The 17,560-nt window shown below is 35.0% G+C and overlaps 6 protein-coding genes across 6 annotated transcripts; 5 read left to right on the top strand and 1 right to left on the bottom strand.

Annotated features, from left to right (window-relative positions):
• Nucleotides 1–1,071: 1,071 nt before the first annotated feature.
• On the top strand, nt 1,072–2,842 carry RO3G_16992 (uncharacterized protein; the record flags this gene model as incomplete). Its single annotated transcript, XM_067671576.1, has 5 exons — nt 1,072–1,237; nt 1,303–1,529; nt 1,577–1,770; nt 1,828–2,618; nt 2,670–2,842. The coding sequence occupies 5 exons, from the start codon at nt 1,072–1,074 to the stop codon at nt 2,840–2,842; spliced, it is 1,551 nt and encodes a 516-aa protein (XP_067527866.1).
• Nucleotides 2,843–4,271: 1,429 nt separating this feature from the next.
• Nucleotides 4,272–5,478, top strand: RO3G_16991 (uncharacterized protein; the record flags this gene model as incomplete). The annotated part of the gene is made up of 2 exons (XM_067671575.1): nt 4,272–4,458; nt 4,508–5,478. The coding sequence occupies 2 exons, from the start codon at nt 4,272–4,274 to the stop codon at nt 5,476–5,478; spliced, it is 1,158 nt and encodes a 385-aa protein (XP_067527865.1).
• A 176-nt stretch (nt 5,479–5,654) lies between these two features.
• RO3G_16990 (uncharacterized protein) lies at nt 5,655–10,460 on the top strand (the record flags this gene model as incomplete). Its single annotated transcript, XM_067671574.1, has 14 exons — nt 5,655–5,663; nt 5,730–5,756; nt 5,824–5,856; nt 5,916–5,969; nt 6,045–6,187; nt 6,239–6,345; nt 6,405–6,505; nt 6,564–6,743; nt 6,801–8,314; nt 8,351–9,104; nt 9,157–9,178; nt 9,300–9,398; nt 9,454–9,716; nt 9,774–10,460. 14 exons carry the CDS (start codon nt 5,655–5,657, stop codon nt 10,458–10,460), a joined length of 3,993 nt encoding a protein of 1,330 aa, XP_067527864.1.
• An 808-nt stretch (nt 10,461–11,268) lies between these two features.
• On the top strand, nt 11,269–12,105 carry RO3G_16989 (uncharacterized protein; the record flags this gene model as incomplete). The annotated part of the gene is made up of 2 exons (XM_067671573.1): nt 11,269–11,869; nt 11,942–12,105. 2 exons carry the CDS (start codon nt 11,269–11,271, stop codon nt 12,103–12,105), a joined length of 765 nt encoding a protein of 254 aa, XP_067527863.1.
• Nucleotides 12,106–13,630: 1,525 nt separating this feature from the next.
• RO3G_16988 (uncharacterized protein) lies at nt 13,631–14,047 on the bottom strand (the record flags this gene model as incomplete). Its single annotated transcript, XM_067671572.1, has 3 exons — nt 13,631–13,886; nt 13,933–13,997; nt 14,045–14,047. The coding sequence occupies 3 exons, from the start codon at nt 14,045–14,047 to the stop codon at nt 13,631–13,633; spliced, it is 324 nt and encodes a 107-aa protein (XP_067527862.1).
• A 2,019-nt stretch (nt 14,048–16,066) lies between these two features.
• RO3G_16987 (uncharacterized protein) lies at nt 16,067–16,862 on the top strand (the record flags this gene model as incomplete). The annotated part of the gene is made up of 2 exons (XM_067671571.1): nt 16,067–16,282; nt 16,323–16,862. 2 exons carry the CDS (start codon nt 16,067–16,069, stop codon nt 16,860–16,862), a joined length of 756 nt encoding a protein of 251 aa, XP_067527861.1.
• Between the last annotated feature and the right edge of the window lie 698 nt (nt 16,863–17,560).

The raw sequence follows: 17,560 nt of genomic DNA, 5'->3' as shown, positions 1-17,560 counted from the left end.
CACTTCCAACAGCAAATACTAAAAAAGAAGTAGTGGCTAATATCAAGTTTCGTCTAATAGACATGTTCCATAAGAAATAAAGAAATATAGATAATACAAAAAAAACAGTAAAGTGAAGTATCTTATCGTTTACTTGTAGTTGAATAGGAGTAAAGCCGAGTATACCCATAACAATAAGAAATAAACATAATCCAATTATCACTGGAATCCGCATCAGTAAAAAAAGAAAAAAAGAAAATTGCTGTGTGGATGTCTTTTTTTTTGTTTTCTGAATTTTAAATTACTGCACTTTTTTTCTTTTTATGGATGAAGATTTTAATGTCTATTAAAGCTTATCAAAGAGTATAAGGATTAAGAGCGATACAAGTGTATTCAACAGTGACTTGTCACGAAAATACAAAAGGTATTAGCATAGAGAATTGTAAGCAGGTAGTTTCAATAGTTTCTTCTGAATTTGATTGAGCAATTACTGTACTTTCAAATTTTTACAAAATAACAAAATCATTTGAAAAATGTGATGAAGTAATATGGAAAGTACACCTACACATTCACTATTTTCAGACAGCAGTATTGCATCTCTATATATCTTATAGTACAATTCATATGTTGGAGCGACAAGTTAGCGCAACATTTCTGAAAATAACTTAAACAGTAGTAATATTTGCAAAATTAACATCTAACTTTTAAAGTCTTAAAAGCAATTTGTTCTTTTTCTAAAAGAATGGTTAATGTCTGAATTAAATAATAAAAATTTCAAATTTTTGCTTGAAATGTCCAAATCCAGGCGACAGTACTGTATTATTATCCAATCAAATTGCGTAAGGTATCTAATGCAATGGATTTGTTAAGTTATTATATATCTGCTTTAGTTTCAGTTAACCAATAGCATAGGATTTACTCAGATTAGCTACATGATTTTCATAGGCTAATATGAAAGAATTCAATAGAATATTTGCAGTGAAGTTTGAAGCGTACCACTGAAAGATAAAGAGGAATTAAATTCAACCTCAGCCTTTTTTTTTTTACTAAAAATATCACTATCATTAATCCATTTTCTTTTTATAATAATAAATGAGATCCTCCAAACACCTACTCTTTGCTTTTGCTTTACCATTCTTTATCAACCATCAAGTTACAGCTTTTGAGAAGAATGCAAAGTTTTATTTGGAAGAAGGCAATCAATATTTGTCAACTGGAAAGTTTAATGATGCTATTTTGAGTTATGATACAGCTATTCGTAAGATAACAACAGTACATGCATACAATTACGCCTCTTTACTAAGAATATTGTGTTGCTTGTAGAGCAGGATCCTTCAGATTACTTGTCTTACTATAAGAGAGCCACTGCTTATTTATCTCTCGGAAAAACCAACTCAGCTATTGAAGACTTTACTAGAATATTGGACTTAAAGCCTGGATTCCATCAAGCATTATTACAAAGAGCGAAACTCTACATAGCTGATGGTGAATATTCATTAGCTAAACAAGACTTGGCAAATTATCCTCAAAACGAAGCAAGCAAATCTTTGGTAAATTTGTTTTTTTTATGTCATTTTAAATTTAACAAAACCAAAAGTTATCATCCATAGAAGAAGCTGAAAGTTCAAGTAAAATAGCACAAAATTCGCTTTCTAATCAAAACTATGAACAATGCATCCAACATATATCCCGTGTCATTCAAATCTCACCACAAAGACCTCAATGGCGAACATTACGTGCTCAATGTCATGTTGGTAAAGGTGAAATTGAAGAAGCTGTGAATGATTTAGGGTAAAAAAGAATTTAAATTACTGTTGAAGAATAGAAGCTGATATTATTTATAAATAGCCGAGTTAGTCTTCTCAATCCTTCAGATCAAACACTTATTATGCAATTAGCTAAACTCAATTTTTATTCACTTTATGAACCAGATCGAGCACTTGCCCAAGTTAAGCAATGCTTACATTATGATCCAGAACAAAAACAATGCAAATTTCTTTTTCGTCAAATGAAACGATTACAAAAAGATCTTCAAAAGGTCATGGATTTTAGAAAACAGCGACGATATACTACTGCCTTTAATACACTCATTGGCAGCAGTACTAAAAAAGGGCTTGTATCTGAATTAGATGAACCCTTTGATGCATTAGAGAGAGAAATGAAAGTAAAAGGAAGATTACCAAAGAAGTTACACTTGATATGTTTTGAATTAGCTTGTCAACTGGCGGCTCAACAAAAAGACACAGACAGGATCAATACTTGGTGTTTAGCTACACTTAAAATAGACTCAAACAATGTTGATGCGCTAACAAATATTGGAGAAAATAAGCTAAATAATAATGATTTTGAGGGCGCTGTACATGATTTAGAAAAAGCATATGAAGCAAGTGGTCAACAAGATAATAAAATTAGACAATTATTACACAAAGCACAGCAGTTATTAAGACAAAGCAAAAAGAGAGATTATTATAAAATATTGGATGTATCAAGAGATGCTGATGCAAAAGCTATCAAGAAAGCCTATCGTAAAAAGGCTCAAGAATGGCATCCAGATAAATATAGCGGAAATCTGGATAAAACTCAAGTAGAAAACAAAATGGCAGAGATCAATCAGGCTTATGAAGTACTTAGTGATCCAGGTAAATAATAGTAAATACTATCAAAAAGCAAGAAACTAATAAAATAAATAGAGAAAAAGGAACAATTTGACAATGGATTTGATCCTTATGATCCTGAAGCTGGTTCACAGCAACAACATAACCCATTCAATTTCCGTGGAGGAAGTGATCATCCATTTGCTCATTTTGGAGGTGGAAATGGTTTTCCTTTTGGTTCTTCAGGAGGATTCACCTTTCATTTTTAAAAAATAAACTTTTTTTTGAAAAAAAAAGTGGGGGGGGGTATTTTAGCTATTAAACCCTTTGCTACTTGAGTATTCTAGTACACTGCAATCATTTTTATAAGCAGTACTTACCTATCTCTCTAATAGTTCTTTGAGTTCATTCTGTATGAAATCAGGAAATTTTTATAAGCAAGTGTCACCGTGTAAATTTATGATTCAATCACAGTCCTTATCTGCATCATACAAAATAAATGTGTAGCCAATACCATACTTGATTTCCTCTGCGATTGTAATTAGTGGACGGATTATCTAATCCACTACAGTTATAGCTTGCTAATAAATCAGAAAATATAAAAAGTTTTTATTTTTAAAAGAGGGTGAATACACTCTGTTATCGGATATACAATAAAAAAAAAGGGGGGGGGGATCATGATTTAACAAAAAAAAAAAAAGCCAAGTTACACTCAATTCTGGACTTTACTGGTGACCAATATCAGCATGCCATCTCTATTGCCATCTCTTTTTGTTTACTGCAGACAAAGAACAAAAGGAACCCATTTTACATTCTATTTTTATTTACATGTATTACGTCGATCTTGTTTTTTGCTCTAAAAATCTGCTCATTCTAAAGGAATAAACAACCATCTGTGTGATTGATGATGTGTCATTCTTTGGACAATGTGCTTTATGTGATACTCTTGTATACAGTAGTATCATTGCTCATTCGGTTTGATTTTATACGTCATAAAGTGATTTATGGCTTGATATTAAAAGTATACTTTATAAAAAAAAAAAAAAAAAAAGGTTAAGATTGATACCATTTTGCTCTTTCTCAAGTGATATGACGCTCTTTCTAGTTGGTTCGATATTCAATGATTATTCCATTTTTATTTCTTTCTAAAAAAATAATAAATACAATATATTGAATCATGCATAATAGTTTGTTAAAAGATCCAAGAACATATCGAATCCGTTCTCATTTTTTAAATAAAGGCAGAATGTGATGGAAAATAAAGGTCTTTTGACTAAAAGTGCCTTTTTTGGAACTAAACAAGTTTTTGCTTTGATTTGAGCAAATGAATATAATCTTTTTTTTCTTTAGCTCTGCTATAGTTCAGTAAATATGAATAGTAAACACATAACATTCATTTGATATATTCTATTATAGTGTAAACTATGTTGATTCATGTTTCTTTTAAACTTTAGCAAATCCGTAAATTCGGTGATAAACTACAAATTATAATAAATCAATGGGATTTCATCTTTTCAAATATAAATGATTGGGTAATTTTTAAAAGAAATCTATTAAAGGCAATTTGAATTCATTTCTTTTTCACATAAAGAACAACTCTCTCTTTCTCTCTCTCTCTCTTTCTGTATTTATTCCTTTTAAATTATCATTATTCATCTCAGCTGAAAAGCAATTACAACAAACCTAGTCGCCAAAAATATGCTATTTAACTTTTTGGGACATCGTGATCCTATTGTTCAATTTGAAATATCATTTTACCCTCACTGTCAAAATGAGGATGGTCAAGTAATTTGTTATCCTGGTTCTGTACTTGAAGGGGTAGTAAAGATGACTGTAACTGAACATATACCTGTTCAACGTATAAAGCTTGTATTTAAAGCAAATGGTAAATAATAGTAACGATATTAATGACAAACGAAATAACTTTATTATAGAAAGAGTTAACTATGAAGCAATGGGTTGGGAAAGAACAGAAACAGTAAATGATAGGCTCTTTGCCATTCGTACCATATTATGGGGCCATCCTGCAAATATTCAGGCCCCTTTAGATAGTTGGCCAACTCTGAAAATGGGAGAATATAATTTTCCATTTGCCTGTCAAATGCCAGTTATCAATTATCCACCTACATTTGATCATAATTTAGTCGCTATTACCTTTAGCATGATCGTAGGCGTTGAAAGAGCACCACATTATGACTCTATTATGTCTAAACCAGTTTATTTACGATTTCAGCCTATTATTGAGACAGTGCTCACACAGAATTTACATGAAGTAACAGGGTCCACTCGACTTACAAACCATATATCTGCTCAAATCTCTATTCCTCAATTGGCATTTTGCATCCATGAGGAACCGTTATCTGTGCCGGTTGTAGTCCGATTCATATCAGAGGATAATTCTTTGGCTGGTATTTCACAATTACGCGTTTATATCAAACGTTGCTATCAAATCAACTATAAATCCTATACAAGAAGTGAAACATATATTATTGCCAGCTATCATCTTTCCAAGATCTCTGCAACTGCAATGAACATTCAGCTCAAAATGCCTAGCAGACAAAAACTAGAACCTACCTTGGCTTACTCAAAACATTTGACAATTGAGTACAGGTTGGTAGTGACTGTCAAAGTACGCCATGGTCCATTAAGTGGCAGAAAAACGTTACTGGAAGTACCTCTTATCTTTGGCACATTACCTTTTGGGGCAAGGGGACCAAGGCAACTCGAAGCGTATTCTCATATTGTAGACAACTCTTCTGCTGTTAACAATAGACCTAGCTTTTTAAAGATTGAGCCTATTGCTGAGGAGGAATTTTTGCCAGCTTATGATAGTGAAGAAATTCCACCAGCATATCGTTCTAATATACCAAGTAATCCTAATTTATCTACAAGCATACAAATCTAATTATCTTATCACTTTCTTTCACTTGTAAATAATTCCTAACCCCGTGAAACACGTCTTTTTAAAAATAAACAGTCGCTTTTCGCGTCTACTTTTTTTTTTATTTTAATTGTCACACTTTTCAAGAAAAAAAAAAACAAAAACATTTTTCTTTCATTTTTGATATAAAACCAGAAAAAATGTCAAAAGTAAATAAAAAGTGATCCTTTGTACCTATAAATTACGCTAATTAACACGCACTTTGTTCTTAATAGAATACAGATGTAGACCAACAAGAAGCTGTAAGTTAGACAAATACGCTTTTTATAATTTACATTTGTTATTTACATTTTTTGCTTCTTGAAATAGGCTTCGACTGCTTCCTCACCTCAAGTTGATTCTGTAAGCAATTTTACCTTAAAAACAAATTCATCGTCATTCTTATTTTTCTATATCATTAGACTGTTTCTTCTAAAGAGTCTACACCTCTTCGTACTTTTAAAGAACCTTCACTCGTAAGTTCCTTCCTTGTCGTGAACTTTTCATGCATAAAAAATAGACGTGCGTATATTAATATGATATTATGATAGTATGAAACTCGTGTTAAACGATACAGATACTTATTGGACCAGACAGAATTGTTTGCTCACTTTTTGAAATTAAAAGATGTCAAAGACGATGCTATGAAAGCTGTGCTTGCAGAAAAGGAGCTCGTTAAAGATAATAAAGAAGGGTAATTAAAGAATCATGCATTTATATATGATAATTAAATGTTGCTATGTAGATCAAAACGTAGAAGAAAGACAGAAAAAGAAGAGGATGAAGAGATATTAAATGATGAACAAGCAGAGAATGACGAAGAGCTAACTGTGTTTACTCAATCACCTGCTTGTAAGAGAGAATAAGAACAAACAAAAAATTTTATTTACAAGAATTATATCTACCTATAGACGTCACAGGAGGAACTTTGAGAGAATATCAAATACAAGGCTTAAATTGGATGATATCATTATTTGAAAATGGCATTAATGGTATTTTGGCAGATGAAATGGTAATATATCATGACAAAAGATGAGACGAGAAAACAAAATATTTATATATTTCTGTAGGGTTTGGGTAAAACATTACAAACGATTTCGTTCTTGGGCTACTTGAAGCATATGCGCGGTATTCCTGGTCCTCATTTAGTAGTCGTACCAAAGTCTACTTTACACAATTGGTTGAGTGAATTTAGAAAATGGGTACCTGATTTTGATGCCTTTGTTTTTCATGGCGATAAAGAAACTAGAGTAAGTAAAAACATGCTAGTGCACAATCTCTCCCTTATTTACTTATCTTTATTGTAGGCCAAATTAATCAAGGAGCGTATCAGCCCAGGAAATTTTGAAATTTGCATTACTTCCTATGAAATATGTTTAATGGAAAAGGCACAATTCAAAAAGATAAAATGGCAATACATCATCATTGATGAAGCTCACCGTATCAAGAACGAAAATTCAATGCTATCTCAACTCGTTCGTATATTTGAATCGAGAAACAGGCTTCTCATCACTGGTACACCACTTCAAAATAACCTCCATGAACTTTGGGCACTTTTGAACTTTTTACTACCTGACGTCTTCAGTTCCTCTGAGGTCTTTGATGAATGGTTTGAAAACCAAAGTGGTGATCAAAAGAAGGTCGTTGAGCAACTTCACAAAGTCCTTCGACCTTTCTTGCTCCGTCGTATCAAGTCTGACGTAGAAAAATCACTTTTACCCAAGAAGGAACTCAATGTGTATGTGGGCATGTCTCCTATGCAGCGACAATGGTATCAAAAGATATTGGAAAAGGACATCGATGCTATCAACGGTGTAGGTGTCAACAAAAGAGAAGGCAAGACGCGTTTGTTGAATATCGTGATGCAATTAAGAAAATGCTGCAATCACCCTTATCTTTTTGATGGTGCTGAACCCGGTCCACCATTTACTACTGATCAGCACTTGGTAGATAACTCGGGTAAGATGGTTGTGCTGGATAAATTACTCAAGAAATGTAAGGCTCAAGGCTCGCGTGTCTTGCTATTCAGTCAAATGAGTCGTGTGCTGGATATTCTCGAGGATTATTGCTGGTGGAAAAACTACGAATACTGCCGTATCGATGGTCAAACAAATCAGGAAGAACGTATTGATGCTATTGATGAGTACAACAAACCTGACAGTAGCAAATTCATCTTCTTGCTCACAACACGTGCTGGTGGTCTCGGTATTAACTTGACTACGGCCGATGTTGTCATCATGTATGACAGTGACTGGAATCCACAAGTTGACTTGCAGGCCATGGATCGTGCTCACCGTATCGGTCAAACAAAACAAGTGTACGTCTTCCGATTCATTACAGAGAATGCAATTGAAGAAAAAGTCCTTGAGCGTGCTGCTCAAAAGCTGCGATTGGATCAATTGGTTATTCAGCAGGGCCGTATGCCTGCCGGCTCTAAATCCAAGGCGGCTTCCAAGGACGAGTTACTGACCATGATCCAACATGGTGCCGAAAATATATTCAAGGACTCTTCCGATGCTGCAATTGGTTTTGATGATGATATTGATGAAATCTTACGCCATGGTGAAGAAAAGACTGCTGAATTGAATAGTAAATACTCTAACCTGCAGATTGATGATCTCAAGAACTTTTCATCTGAAAGTGCCTACAAATGGGATGGTGAAGACTGGAGTCACAAGCGAAAGGCCGAGAGTGTTGGTTTATCCTGGTTGGGTCCTGCTAAACGAGAAAGAAAGGCAAATTATGCTGTCGATGATTATTATAAAGAGGCTTTACGCACCGGTAGTCGAACCCCTTCCACTAAAGCACCTCGTCCCAAAAAGTACAATACAGAAGACTTCCAATTCTTCCCATCTAGGCTGATTGAACTCAATGAACGCGATACGCTTTATCTCAGAAAGAGCTTAGGCTATAAGGTTCCTCCCGTCACAGCTGAAGAAGGGGCAACTGAAAAGGAAATCGAGCAATTGGAAAAGGAAAGAGAAGAGGAGCAAAAGAAGATTGATGAATCTCAAGCTTTAACAGAAGAAGAAGAAGAGGAACGCAAGACATTGTATACTAAAGGATTTTCTAATTGGAGTAAAAAGGACTTTGCTACCTTTATCAATGCTTGTGCAAAATACGGAAGAGACAATTATGAGGCCATCACGTCTGATTTAGAAAACAAAACATTGGATGAGGTCAAAGAATATGTCAAGGTTTTTTGGCAACGCTACAAGGAGATTTCAGATTATGAAAGACATATTTCAAAGATTGAGAAGGGAGAGAGTGAATTAGAAAAGCAAGCAGATATTCAAGGGCAACTTACAGAGAAAGTAAAGAGACATCGTGTACCACTTCAACAACTCAAAATCCACTACACTCAGCCTACAAAGGGTAAAAATTATACAGAAGAAGAAGATCGATTCTTGATTGTGATGCTTGAGAAATATGGATATGGCACAGAGAATGTGTACGATCATATTCGACATGAGATTAAACAGTCACCGCTCTTTAGGTTCGATTGGTTCTTAAAGAGTAGAACTTCACAAGAGATTGCTAGACGTTGTAATACATTAATCAGTTTAATTCAAAAAGAAAATGCTGAGGCACAAGAAGCAGAAGAGAAGAAGGTATGCACGTCATATATTGTATAAAAAAGTGTTTATTAAAAGATTATTGTAGCCTCAAGCAAAGGGACGAAGCGGTAATAATAAGACGAAAGCAAGCAATGATAATACAAAATCAAAACGCCGTTAGAAAAAGTTTTTTATCTTACTGAGAATTAAAAAATAAATAAAAAGTTTTTATTTACACCATGTCAAAAGTAGAAGAAGTCAATAAACAATTACATGAAATTTTTAGTTCTGAAAATTTGAAAAAAGATAACTTTTTCAGAGAGCTTGTTGAGAAGGATTCTGAAGGATGTAAACAAAAAAGAAGTAGCAAGACACGAAAAAAATTGCTGATCTGTTTATATAGGGGTTCCTATCAAAAAAATGAGTATGATCAAGCGATTCAAACAGATCCTTGAAGGAGATCTTTCTTTATTCGAGCAAGCTGTTACCATTTCACCCGAGTCATTCGAAATTAACGAAGCCAAGACTCATGTGCGATGTATTAAAAAGGCAGAAGAAGAACAAGAACAAAATGATGATAAAAAGGACAAAAATAATAATAGACAATCAAATACTGAAAAAATCATGAACCACATTGAAAATTTAACACAGCGTTCTATTTATGCTGTAAGAGAAAACAATTATGTATAACATAGATCTAAACACTTTCTTTTTTTTTTTTAGAAAGGATTTTCTATCGACAGCCCTCCTAGTGAACAAGAATTGAAGGAATTTTATGGGAAGTTTGGTCGTGTTTTATCTCTCAAGCTCCGTCGTGAAGGCGACAAAAAATATGAAGGTGCATTCAAGGGAAGTATCTTTGTTGAATTTGAGAGCCAGGAAATCGCTGAGCAAGTTGTGAAGGAAGCAACAGAATACAATGACCAAGAGCTCCTTACAATGCTCAAGGGTGACTATATCGAGATGAAGAAACGCGAAAAATATCAAGATCAAACATTTGAGTACCAGGAATTCAATAAGCGTCATCGTTATTTACTTGAATATACCAACGGTAAGGATCTTTTATTTTCAGATATTAAGAAGATTGTGAAAGAAATTACCCCTACTGGCAGAGTGGAGAAATTAAAGGAAGAGGGCACGGGTGTTTTGGAAATCTTTGATATGACACCAGAAGAGTTTTTGACTAAATTAGGTGACCAAAATCCAAATGGTATCCAGTTCATGTTGTGTAGTGCTGAAGCCCGAAAACACTTTAAAGACTGTCAGATTAATACTTTTAAACATCACAATGGTAAGGGCAGTTTTAGAGGAAAAAAGAGACCTTTTGGTGGCAAGCAAGAAAAGAAACCGCAAGAAGACAATAACAAACGTTCTCGTACAGTTATTGAAGTAAAAAGTAGCAAGCAATAATAAGTATAATAGCAATAAAGAAAAAGCATACATTTGAAAGATACTCGTTACAATTTGACTCTTTTTTGTCTTTATATTGTTTCTTGGTTAATATTTGTCATGGTACGAACATGTGTGTTTTTGAGCTTTTTTTTTTTTTTTTTTTTTTTTTTTTTTTTTTTTTTATCAAAGAAAATAAGCTCAATTGAATAGAGGATCTAAATCTTCCTTGAAAGAATGGGAAAAAAAAAGGTTTCCATGCTGATGGATAGCCAATATAGCCTAAAAAAAGTATCAATTAAAAATTAATTTGAATGCTTGTGTTATTTATGAAAATTTATGAAGCATTTTGCTTCACGACATGATACCCCATTTTTAGTGATCAGATAAGAAAATATCTTTCCAGAACTAACAAATATAAAGGTAATGTTTGGTCTAGCAAAGATGATGTTATATTTTTATTTTGGTGTGGAGTTTATGAAGATATCATTAATGAAAATATTGAAATTGTTTTTTTTGTCACGGTATCCATTAAAGGAAGAAATCGAATGTCTGGCCCAAGCAACACAGACTGTAGAAGAAATGATTCAAGTACTTTCTGCCTCCCTCCATATGAGACGCTTTCTGCCATTCATTCATCGGATACTTTAGATATAATCTTTATGTTGAAGAAAGGGTGTTGATAAAATATAAAAATAACAAAGAAATCCTATTAGAACTTGATATCCCTTTATTAAACCTAGTCATATATACAGTCGTTCCAACGCCAAAGGGCGGCTTTTATTATCTCAAAGGATACTTTTTCATACAATAAATACCAAAAAAGGAAATGTGTTTTCATTTTTATTACGAAGATGAACAAGGAAAGATTGTCGATGAGCAGGGAAATGATGCCATGGGCTGGAAAGACGATGTAACTCAATTCCACTTTACCACCTTAACTCGTATTAGACAATACCGTAAAATACAAGGAGGTGAGGAGGAGATTGCAAATACAGTTAAACTGCAGAGAAAGGTTTACAATAAATATTCAAACGAGCTAAAGCCTTTGTTTGTATATATGAATAGAATTAAGCTTTTCAATGATGCGAATTCTGGTCGCTTAGCTAATGGTATTGCTAAACGAACCGCTCAAAAGTGGGCTAAAAGACTTAAAAAAGATAAGGACTGGAATATTTTAGAAAAGCAGACAAGCTTGGTTAATAGACCAAAGCTTCAACTAGGTCCAGAACATAAAACTCACCTAGTAAATGTTTTCGATGATAACCCGCAAGCACGGTTGACTGACGCAGTTGATTCTCTCACTCACAACTTTGCAGACTTGAGTATTAAAAAGAGTACTCTTCATAATTTCTTGAAGACCGAATGCAATCTTTCTTTCAAGAAAGTAACACTTCAACCGATTACTAGAAACAATAGTACCAAGAATGGTAATTGACTGGCTTGGGTCAAACAATGGACTGCAACAGATATGAATCATCTTGAAAACTGCGTTTTTGTAGATGAATCTGCTTTCAATATCAACATGCGACCTTCGGGTGGTTGGGCTGAAAAAGGAAAACCAGCCATTATAACCACTTCCCCTACGAGGGCAGTACCTCATACGATTTTGGGCGCCATTTCTTCTAAATTTGTTGTATCCATGGAGCTTCTGAAAAGTGTTTAAATGAGGAGCATATTTAAATTGACGCTCAATAAATAAAGATTGTTAAAGATGTCGAAATTCAGGGAAAAGAAACCGGCCCTCTGAGAGAATAAAAACTGCTCTTTGAGAAAATATTAACCGCCCTTTGAGATAATAAAAGCCGCCCTTTGGCATTAGAACGACTGTAATTTAGATAAATTTGAATTTTACATGTAAAAGGTGAGAGTATTTATAGACATGATACGGATAAAGGATTAGGACAGATTTACAATCAATTTGATAGAATAGATGATCTCTGTTTCTAATCGTTCTTTTAGCCTGTTCCTGGCTTGTACTGTCAATATTGTATTTGCACAGCGAATAAAGTGAACATTCATCGATAAGATTATAGTGTGGAGCCATAGCTAAACCAGATCTCTATTAATGAATGTGAAATTTCTGCAATAGAAAACTCGTTTCCAATTGCTCCTATCTATGTTCTAACAACTATATATGAACCTGGCTTTAGGAATAACAGTTCAATGTAATCATATTCAGTAATTATAGTTGGTTCAATAATTTATCTATTCCATTGTTCCTTGATTCGTCAAGAAGCGAATGTCTAACGTTTGCCCACTATCTTCCCATCCTTCCGATATCATTATTTTTAATAGACCAATTAAAATAGTGGTAAAAATCTAGACATTCAAAACGAATTAATAACCTCGATTGCTTTCTTATTAATAGTCATATATACAATCTTAGTTTCACAACTGTTATATGTATTTTTTTTTTTTTTTTTTATCAGTATTAGATCTTCAAGATATTAATAATGAATTTAGTCATGAGTTAAGTTAAAAGCTCAATCTCATATACTTTTTGGAAACCCCTTCCTCTTCTTGTTTGATTACACAATCTACAATATTTGAAAGCGTCCCAATTTCATACATGGGCGTTTTGTACAATCTGCAGTTATTACTAACTACTATTAGGCAGCATCAAACAGATATCATAGTAATCATTTTTTATTGAAATTATATTATAGGAAAAGATACTTTCTTTTGCTTACTACATCTGTATGGTAATATCATTTTGAAAATAATATAGGAATGTTTGCATTTATTAAAAGTTATTGTTTTTAAGGACAAGGAGTTACGTGGAAAATAAAATGGAAGTCGTCAACAGAAAAAAACGAAAATTTATTGATATTGAAATTTTATGAATGATAAACCACGGATAAGTAGCAACCTTCTTGTAAATAGCCTCTTTCGAAAGTATAATTTTTTTTAAGATAGTATTTTTTTAAAAATAATAAAGAATCACCCTTGAATTACTCTTATAAACACTTTTTCAAGTCTATAGGATATGAGTGGTTCCCAAATGGGCGTTCCGTTCACTGTCAGGTTCTAAGTCTATATCTGGAATGTTCTGCGAAAGATATACCCTGTTTCTAGGGATCACCCTCTGTCAAGCAAAGCGTGACCGGGTCTGTTACTCCGCTCGTTGTAGCTTCAGATGTCAAGACATCATCCATCTAGCACTAGGATGAACAGAGCGGGTATTACTTTTACTTGAGTTCGCATTCCTCCTTAGAGCTTACAATTTCCAGCAGATCATCGTCCCATCCTGCCACAGATTTTAGAAGCATAGCAAAGAGGCCATAAAGAGATAGAAAGAGAAGAGAGTACAGAGATAATAAAGAGACTACCAAAAGAGAGCTTTTACAGGAAAGGATTGCTACCAGTGAGCCATGCAAAAATAAAAACAAATACAAAAGCAGCTTTAAAGGGCCATTTATATTGACACAGAAGAGAACTATTGAACTGGAATAAAAGTTAATAAAAAGGATAATCCTATTATGAACATTACTTTTTAGCCAAAAGAGCAGCAAAGAAGGAATCTTGACCAAGACAAACAAAGGCAGGCAGAGTAAGCTATTTCAAAAATGTTAATAAAATAGTTATATAAAAAATAATTTTACCATTTTATGAGGCCAAGATATGATTTCTTTTTTAACCATCGAAATCAATGGAATGACGCGTTTAGCACCAAATGAAACCAAAAGGACCATAGAAAGATAAACAAAAGAGAGCACACCAACGTTTGATGTTAAATGAGACCAAATAAAGAGGCAAAAATAGATGTATTATGTGGGTCATATATTTTTAACGTTGGTTAAAGACCAAGTTGATAGCAGATAAGAGGTTTTAAGTGGACAAAGAGAGAGAGACATGTTTGAAACACAAAAAAGTAGCAAAGCATTTGTTTAGGAAGAGGCGTTTTGACAAAAGACTATAAGAGACAAGTTTAGATTTGAAAAGGCAAAGTATTTAGGCCATCAGTTTTAGAGAAGAGTGATTATTTGATGAAGAAAGAAAGAAAAAAGTTTTGGCAAAAAGAATTCTTTAAATATTTTTTTTTTTTTCACATTGTTGATGAGTTGTTCTCCTTTTTTTTTCTTATATTTCTAAAAAATTTTAAAACTTATTTATCCATAAAGAGATGGTAAATAAATGGACAAAGCCATCCTAAACTAACAAGTAAACAAATACAGAAAAAAAAAGTTATTTGTTTATTTATAGCTATTAATCTTTGTTATATACTAGATCCTCTCATTTAAAGCTTTAAATAATATATTTTTATTCTTTTAGATGAGCTTTATATCTTAATAGACAAGGTAGTTGCTTGCTTATTTTTTATTTGTACAACCGTTTTCTGCATAAAATGTACGTAGGATTTAAAGGCCTACAGCCCCTTTTTATACAGTCAAACCTATGGAATTTGGCGTTTTCTCAAAAACAAATGGCGGGAGCTTTTTTTCCGCTAATTTATAAAACCAATACTCTGATAATAAAACGTCTCTAAGTATGCCACCTGGCTCTATCAACCAAAACAATACACTAAGCATATCAAATGTTCTTACCCAAGAGGAAACTACTGAATTGATTGCGCAGTTCGAACAACACCGTAAGGTCTTAAAATGCCCTCACTGTGAGAAACAGGGTCTCTTTCGACGAAACGGCCACATTAAGGCAGAACCCCTGCTAGCTCTTTTCCGTTGTACCAGCTGCGGTAGTAGCTATAGAGCTATAACTATGAGATCCATTATACCAAGGCAATATCTAAGCTTAGCCGTATTCGCAAGAACCGAACTTTGAAACCCACTTTCTCCACTCCAGAGGGCCCACAGCATGCAGCTGATATAATGGCTTCCTACTTGGGAATTACTTTCTCAGGTGATCTTCTTAAAAACCTCCAACTTTACGAAATCGACACCCCTATTTTACCTTTTGAAATAGATTGCCCGTTCACCAGGGACGATATTAACCTCGCTATCTGTTCCCTACCAGTCAAGAAAGCACCTGGGATCGATCACCTGCGAAATGAAATGCTCCAACCAATATCTCATCTGCTAGCACTTATTCTCTTTCACTTCTTCCATATGTGCTGGGCTTGGTCATATGTCCCATAGACATGGCGCATTGCCCAGGTGATACCCATATACAAGAAAGGCTCACCATCAGATCCAGGTAATTACCGTCCAATTAGTCTGACCACTATCTTTAGAAAGATCTTGGAACGCTGCATCCAGCACATTCTACAAACCGACGGGCCATCTCTTGATATAGCCCAAGGTGGCTTTAGAGAATCCCGCAGCGCATTAGATCAGGCTTTGTGCCTCACAGAAATTAGTCACATACTGCGTACAAACTACCAGGTCAAGCTTGTCTTAGCATTTCTTGACATCAAGTCCGCATATGACACAGTCAATCGCAGTTTCGTATGGGACACTCTGAGCCGCTACGTCTCATCTCCCATGCTCAACCTGTTACGTTGCCTTTTTGACGATGTGCAAATCGAAATCCTTCTCTCTAATACGACCTCTCGTCGTTTTCACCCGAAAACAGGCGTGCTTCAAGGCTCTATCCTCTCACCGTATCTCTATTCCGTCTATATAAATCAGCTTCCAGCCCAATTACGATCCCAGGCCATCACCACTGACATGTCGCCATTAGAAACGATACCGCTCCTAAACTGCTTACTCTATGCAGATGACGTGGTGCTAATAGCTGAACGTACGACTATGACTAGCCTGCTACGTAAGTGTGAAGAGCATAGCCTACAAATGGGGTACCGATGGAACCCCTCTAAATGTGTCATATTGGACAATCAGCTGGAGCCTATACCATATACCATTTATAACCGAGTCCTGCCACAAGTAACCTCTTTTGCTTATCTAGGTGTACCATTTAAACCAGGGGGGTTACCTAGACTCAGATGAACTGATCAGACGCAACTCCTCTAAAGCATTAGCTACGATGAACGTACTGAATTCAATTGGCATTAATCCCTCTGGCTTCTCTAGGCTCCTTTCAACCAGATTTTCCGCTCATATAGTTCGACCACAGCTTGAATATGGCTTGGCAATCAACCGCTTCAATAATACCCAGCTAAAATCAATTGAAGATGTGCAAGATACATGCCTCCGTAAGATCTATGGTGCCCGTGAAAAAACCTTCACCAAAGTGATGCCTCACCTAGCTAAACTTCCCCTTATGGCAGATCGAGTTCACATCTTACAAGCACAGTTCCTTTACAGGTCCTTACGCTTACCTGACGATGCACTGTTATGCCGACTATTACCACACATTCGACACATTCGTGGACACCAATGGTTCCTCCTCTCCAAGACCCCTCTCTGGCAAAGCTTACCTTCTACAGGAGAGGAACTGGATAAGTACATGTTCAAAACAGCCAAAAAACGCTTCCTGCAACAATCTCTAGAAAAGCGCCAATAAAGTGGGCATTACAAACTTCTTTCAAGTTGCCGTAGATCCGTATCTTTGGACCCTATCTTATGGCTACCCATGTGCTATGCAGAACGTAGTCGATGTATACGGTGGAGGCTAGGTTGGTTAACTGGTGGAAAGCCGCATCCGTGTCCCAAACACCCTACGCTCAAGTTCACACGCAAACACGCCATTACTTGCCTCAATATGCACCAACGCCTCTATATGCCTAAAACCATTACAGATCCTCTGTCGTTCCTTCTGAATATGCTTCCATCTCGCCACTCAGTATCCTCAAATCTAGCACTCTCTTGGTCCCAACGCTGGCCAGTTATATGCTCAATATTACATGAACTGGATCAACTTCAACATGTCACAGTTATCCCCATTACTCACCCACATAGTCAGAAGCTCCTCGAATGGCTTAAACATTTCCTTTAGCTCCATCTTTTATGGCTCAACACATTTCTTCTCCCTTTACCTTTTTTACTCTTTATCCCAGAGGGTTTTTTTTCATAACATTGACATCCTAACGGATTGACCTGGTCCGGGTGGACACTTATTTGTTTTATTTTTAGCGCTCAACTGGACCTTTAATAAAATATAACATTTAAACAAAAATAATTGTCGGAACTAGCTAACTAAAATTGGCAGGAAGATTGCGCCTAATTGTCGCATAGCTTCTGCATCTGTGTTTGTCCCTCTCT

This window comes from Rhizopus delemar, genomic scaffold (genome assembly GCF_000149305.1).
Source record: "Rhizopus delemar RA 99-880 supercont3.24 genomic scaffold, whole genome shotgun sequence".
Taxonomy (NCBI): domain Eukaryota; kingdom Fungi; phylum Mucoromycota; class Mucoromycetes; order Mucorales; family Rhizopodaceae; genus Rhizopus; species Rhizopus delemar.
The sequence above is the reverse complement of the archived record's forward strand: the minus strand, read 5'-3'. Positions and strand labels throughout refer to the sequence as shown.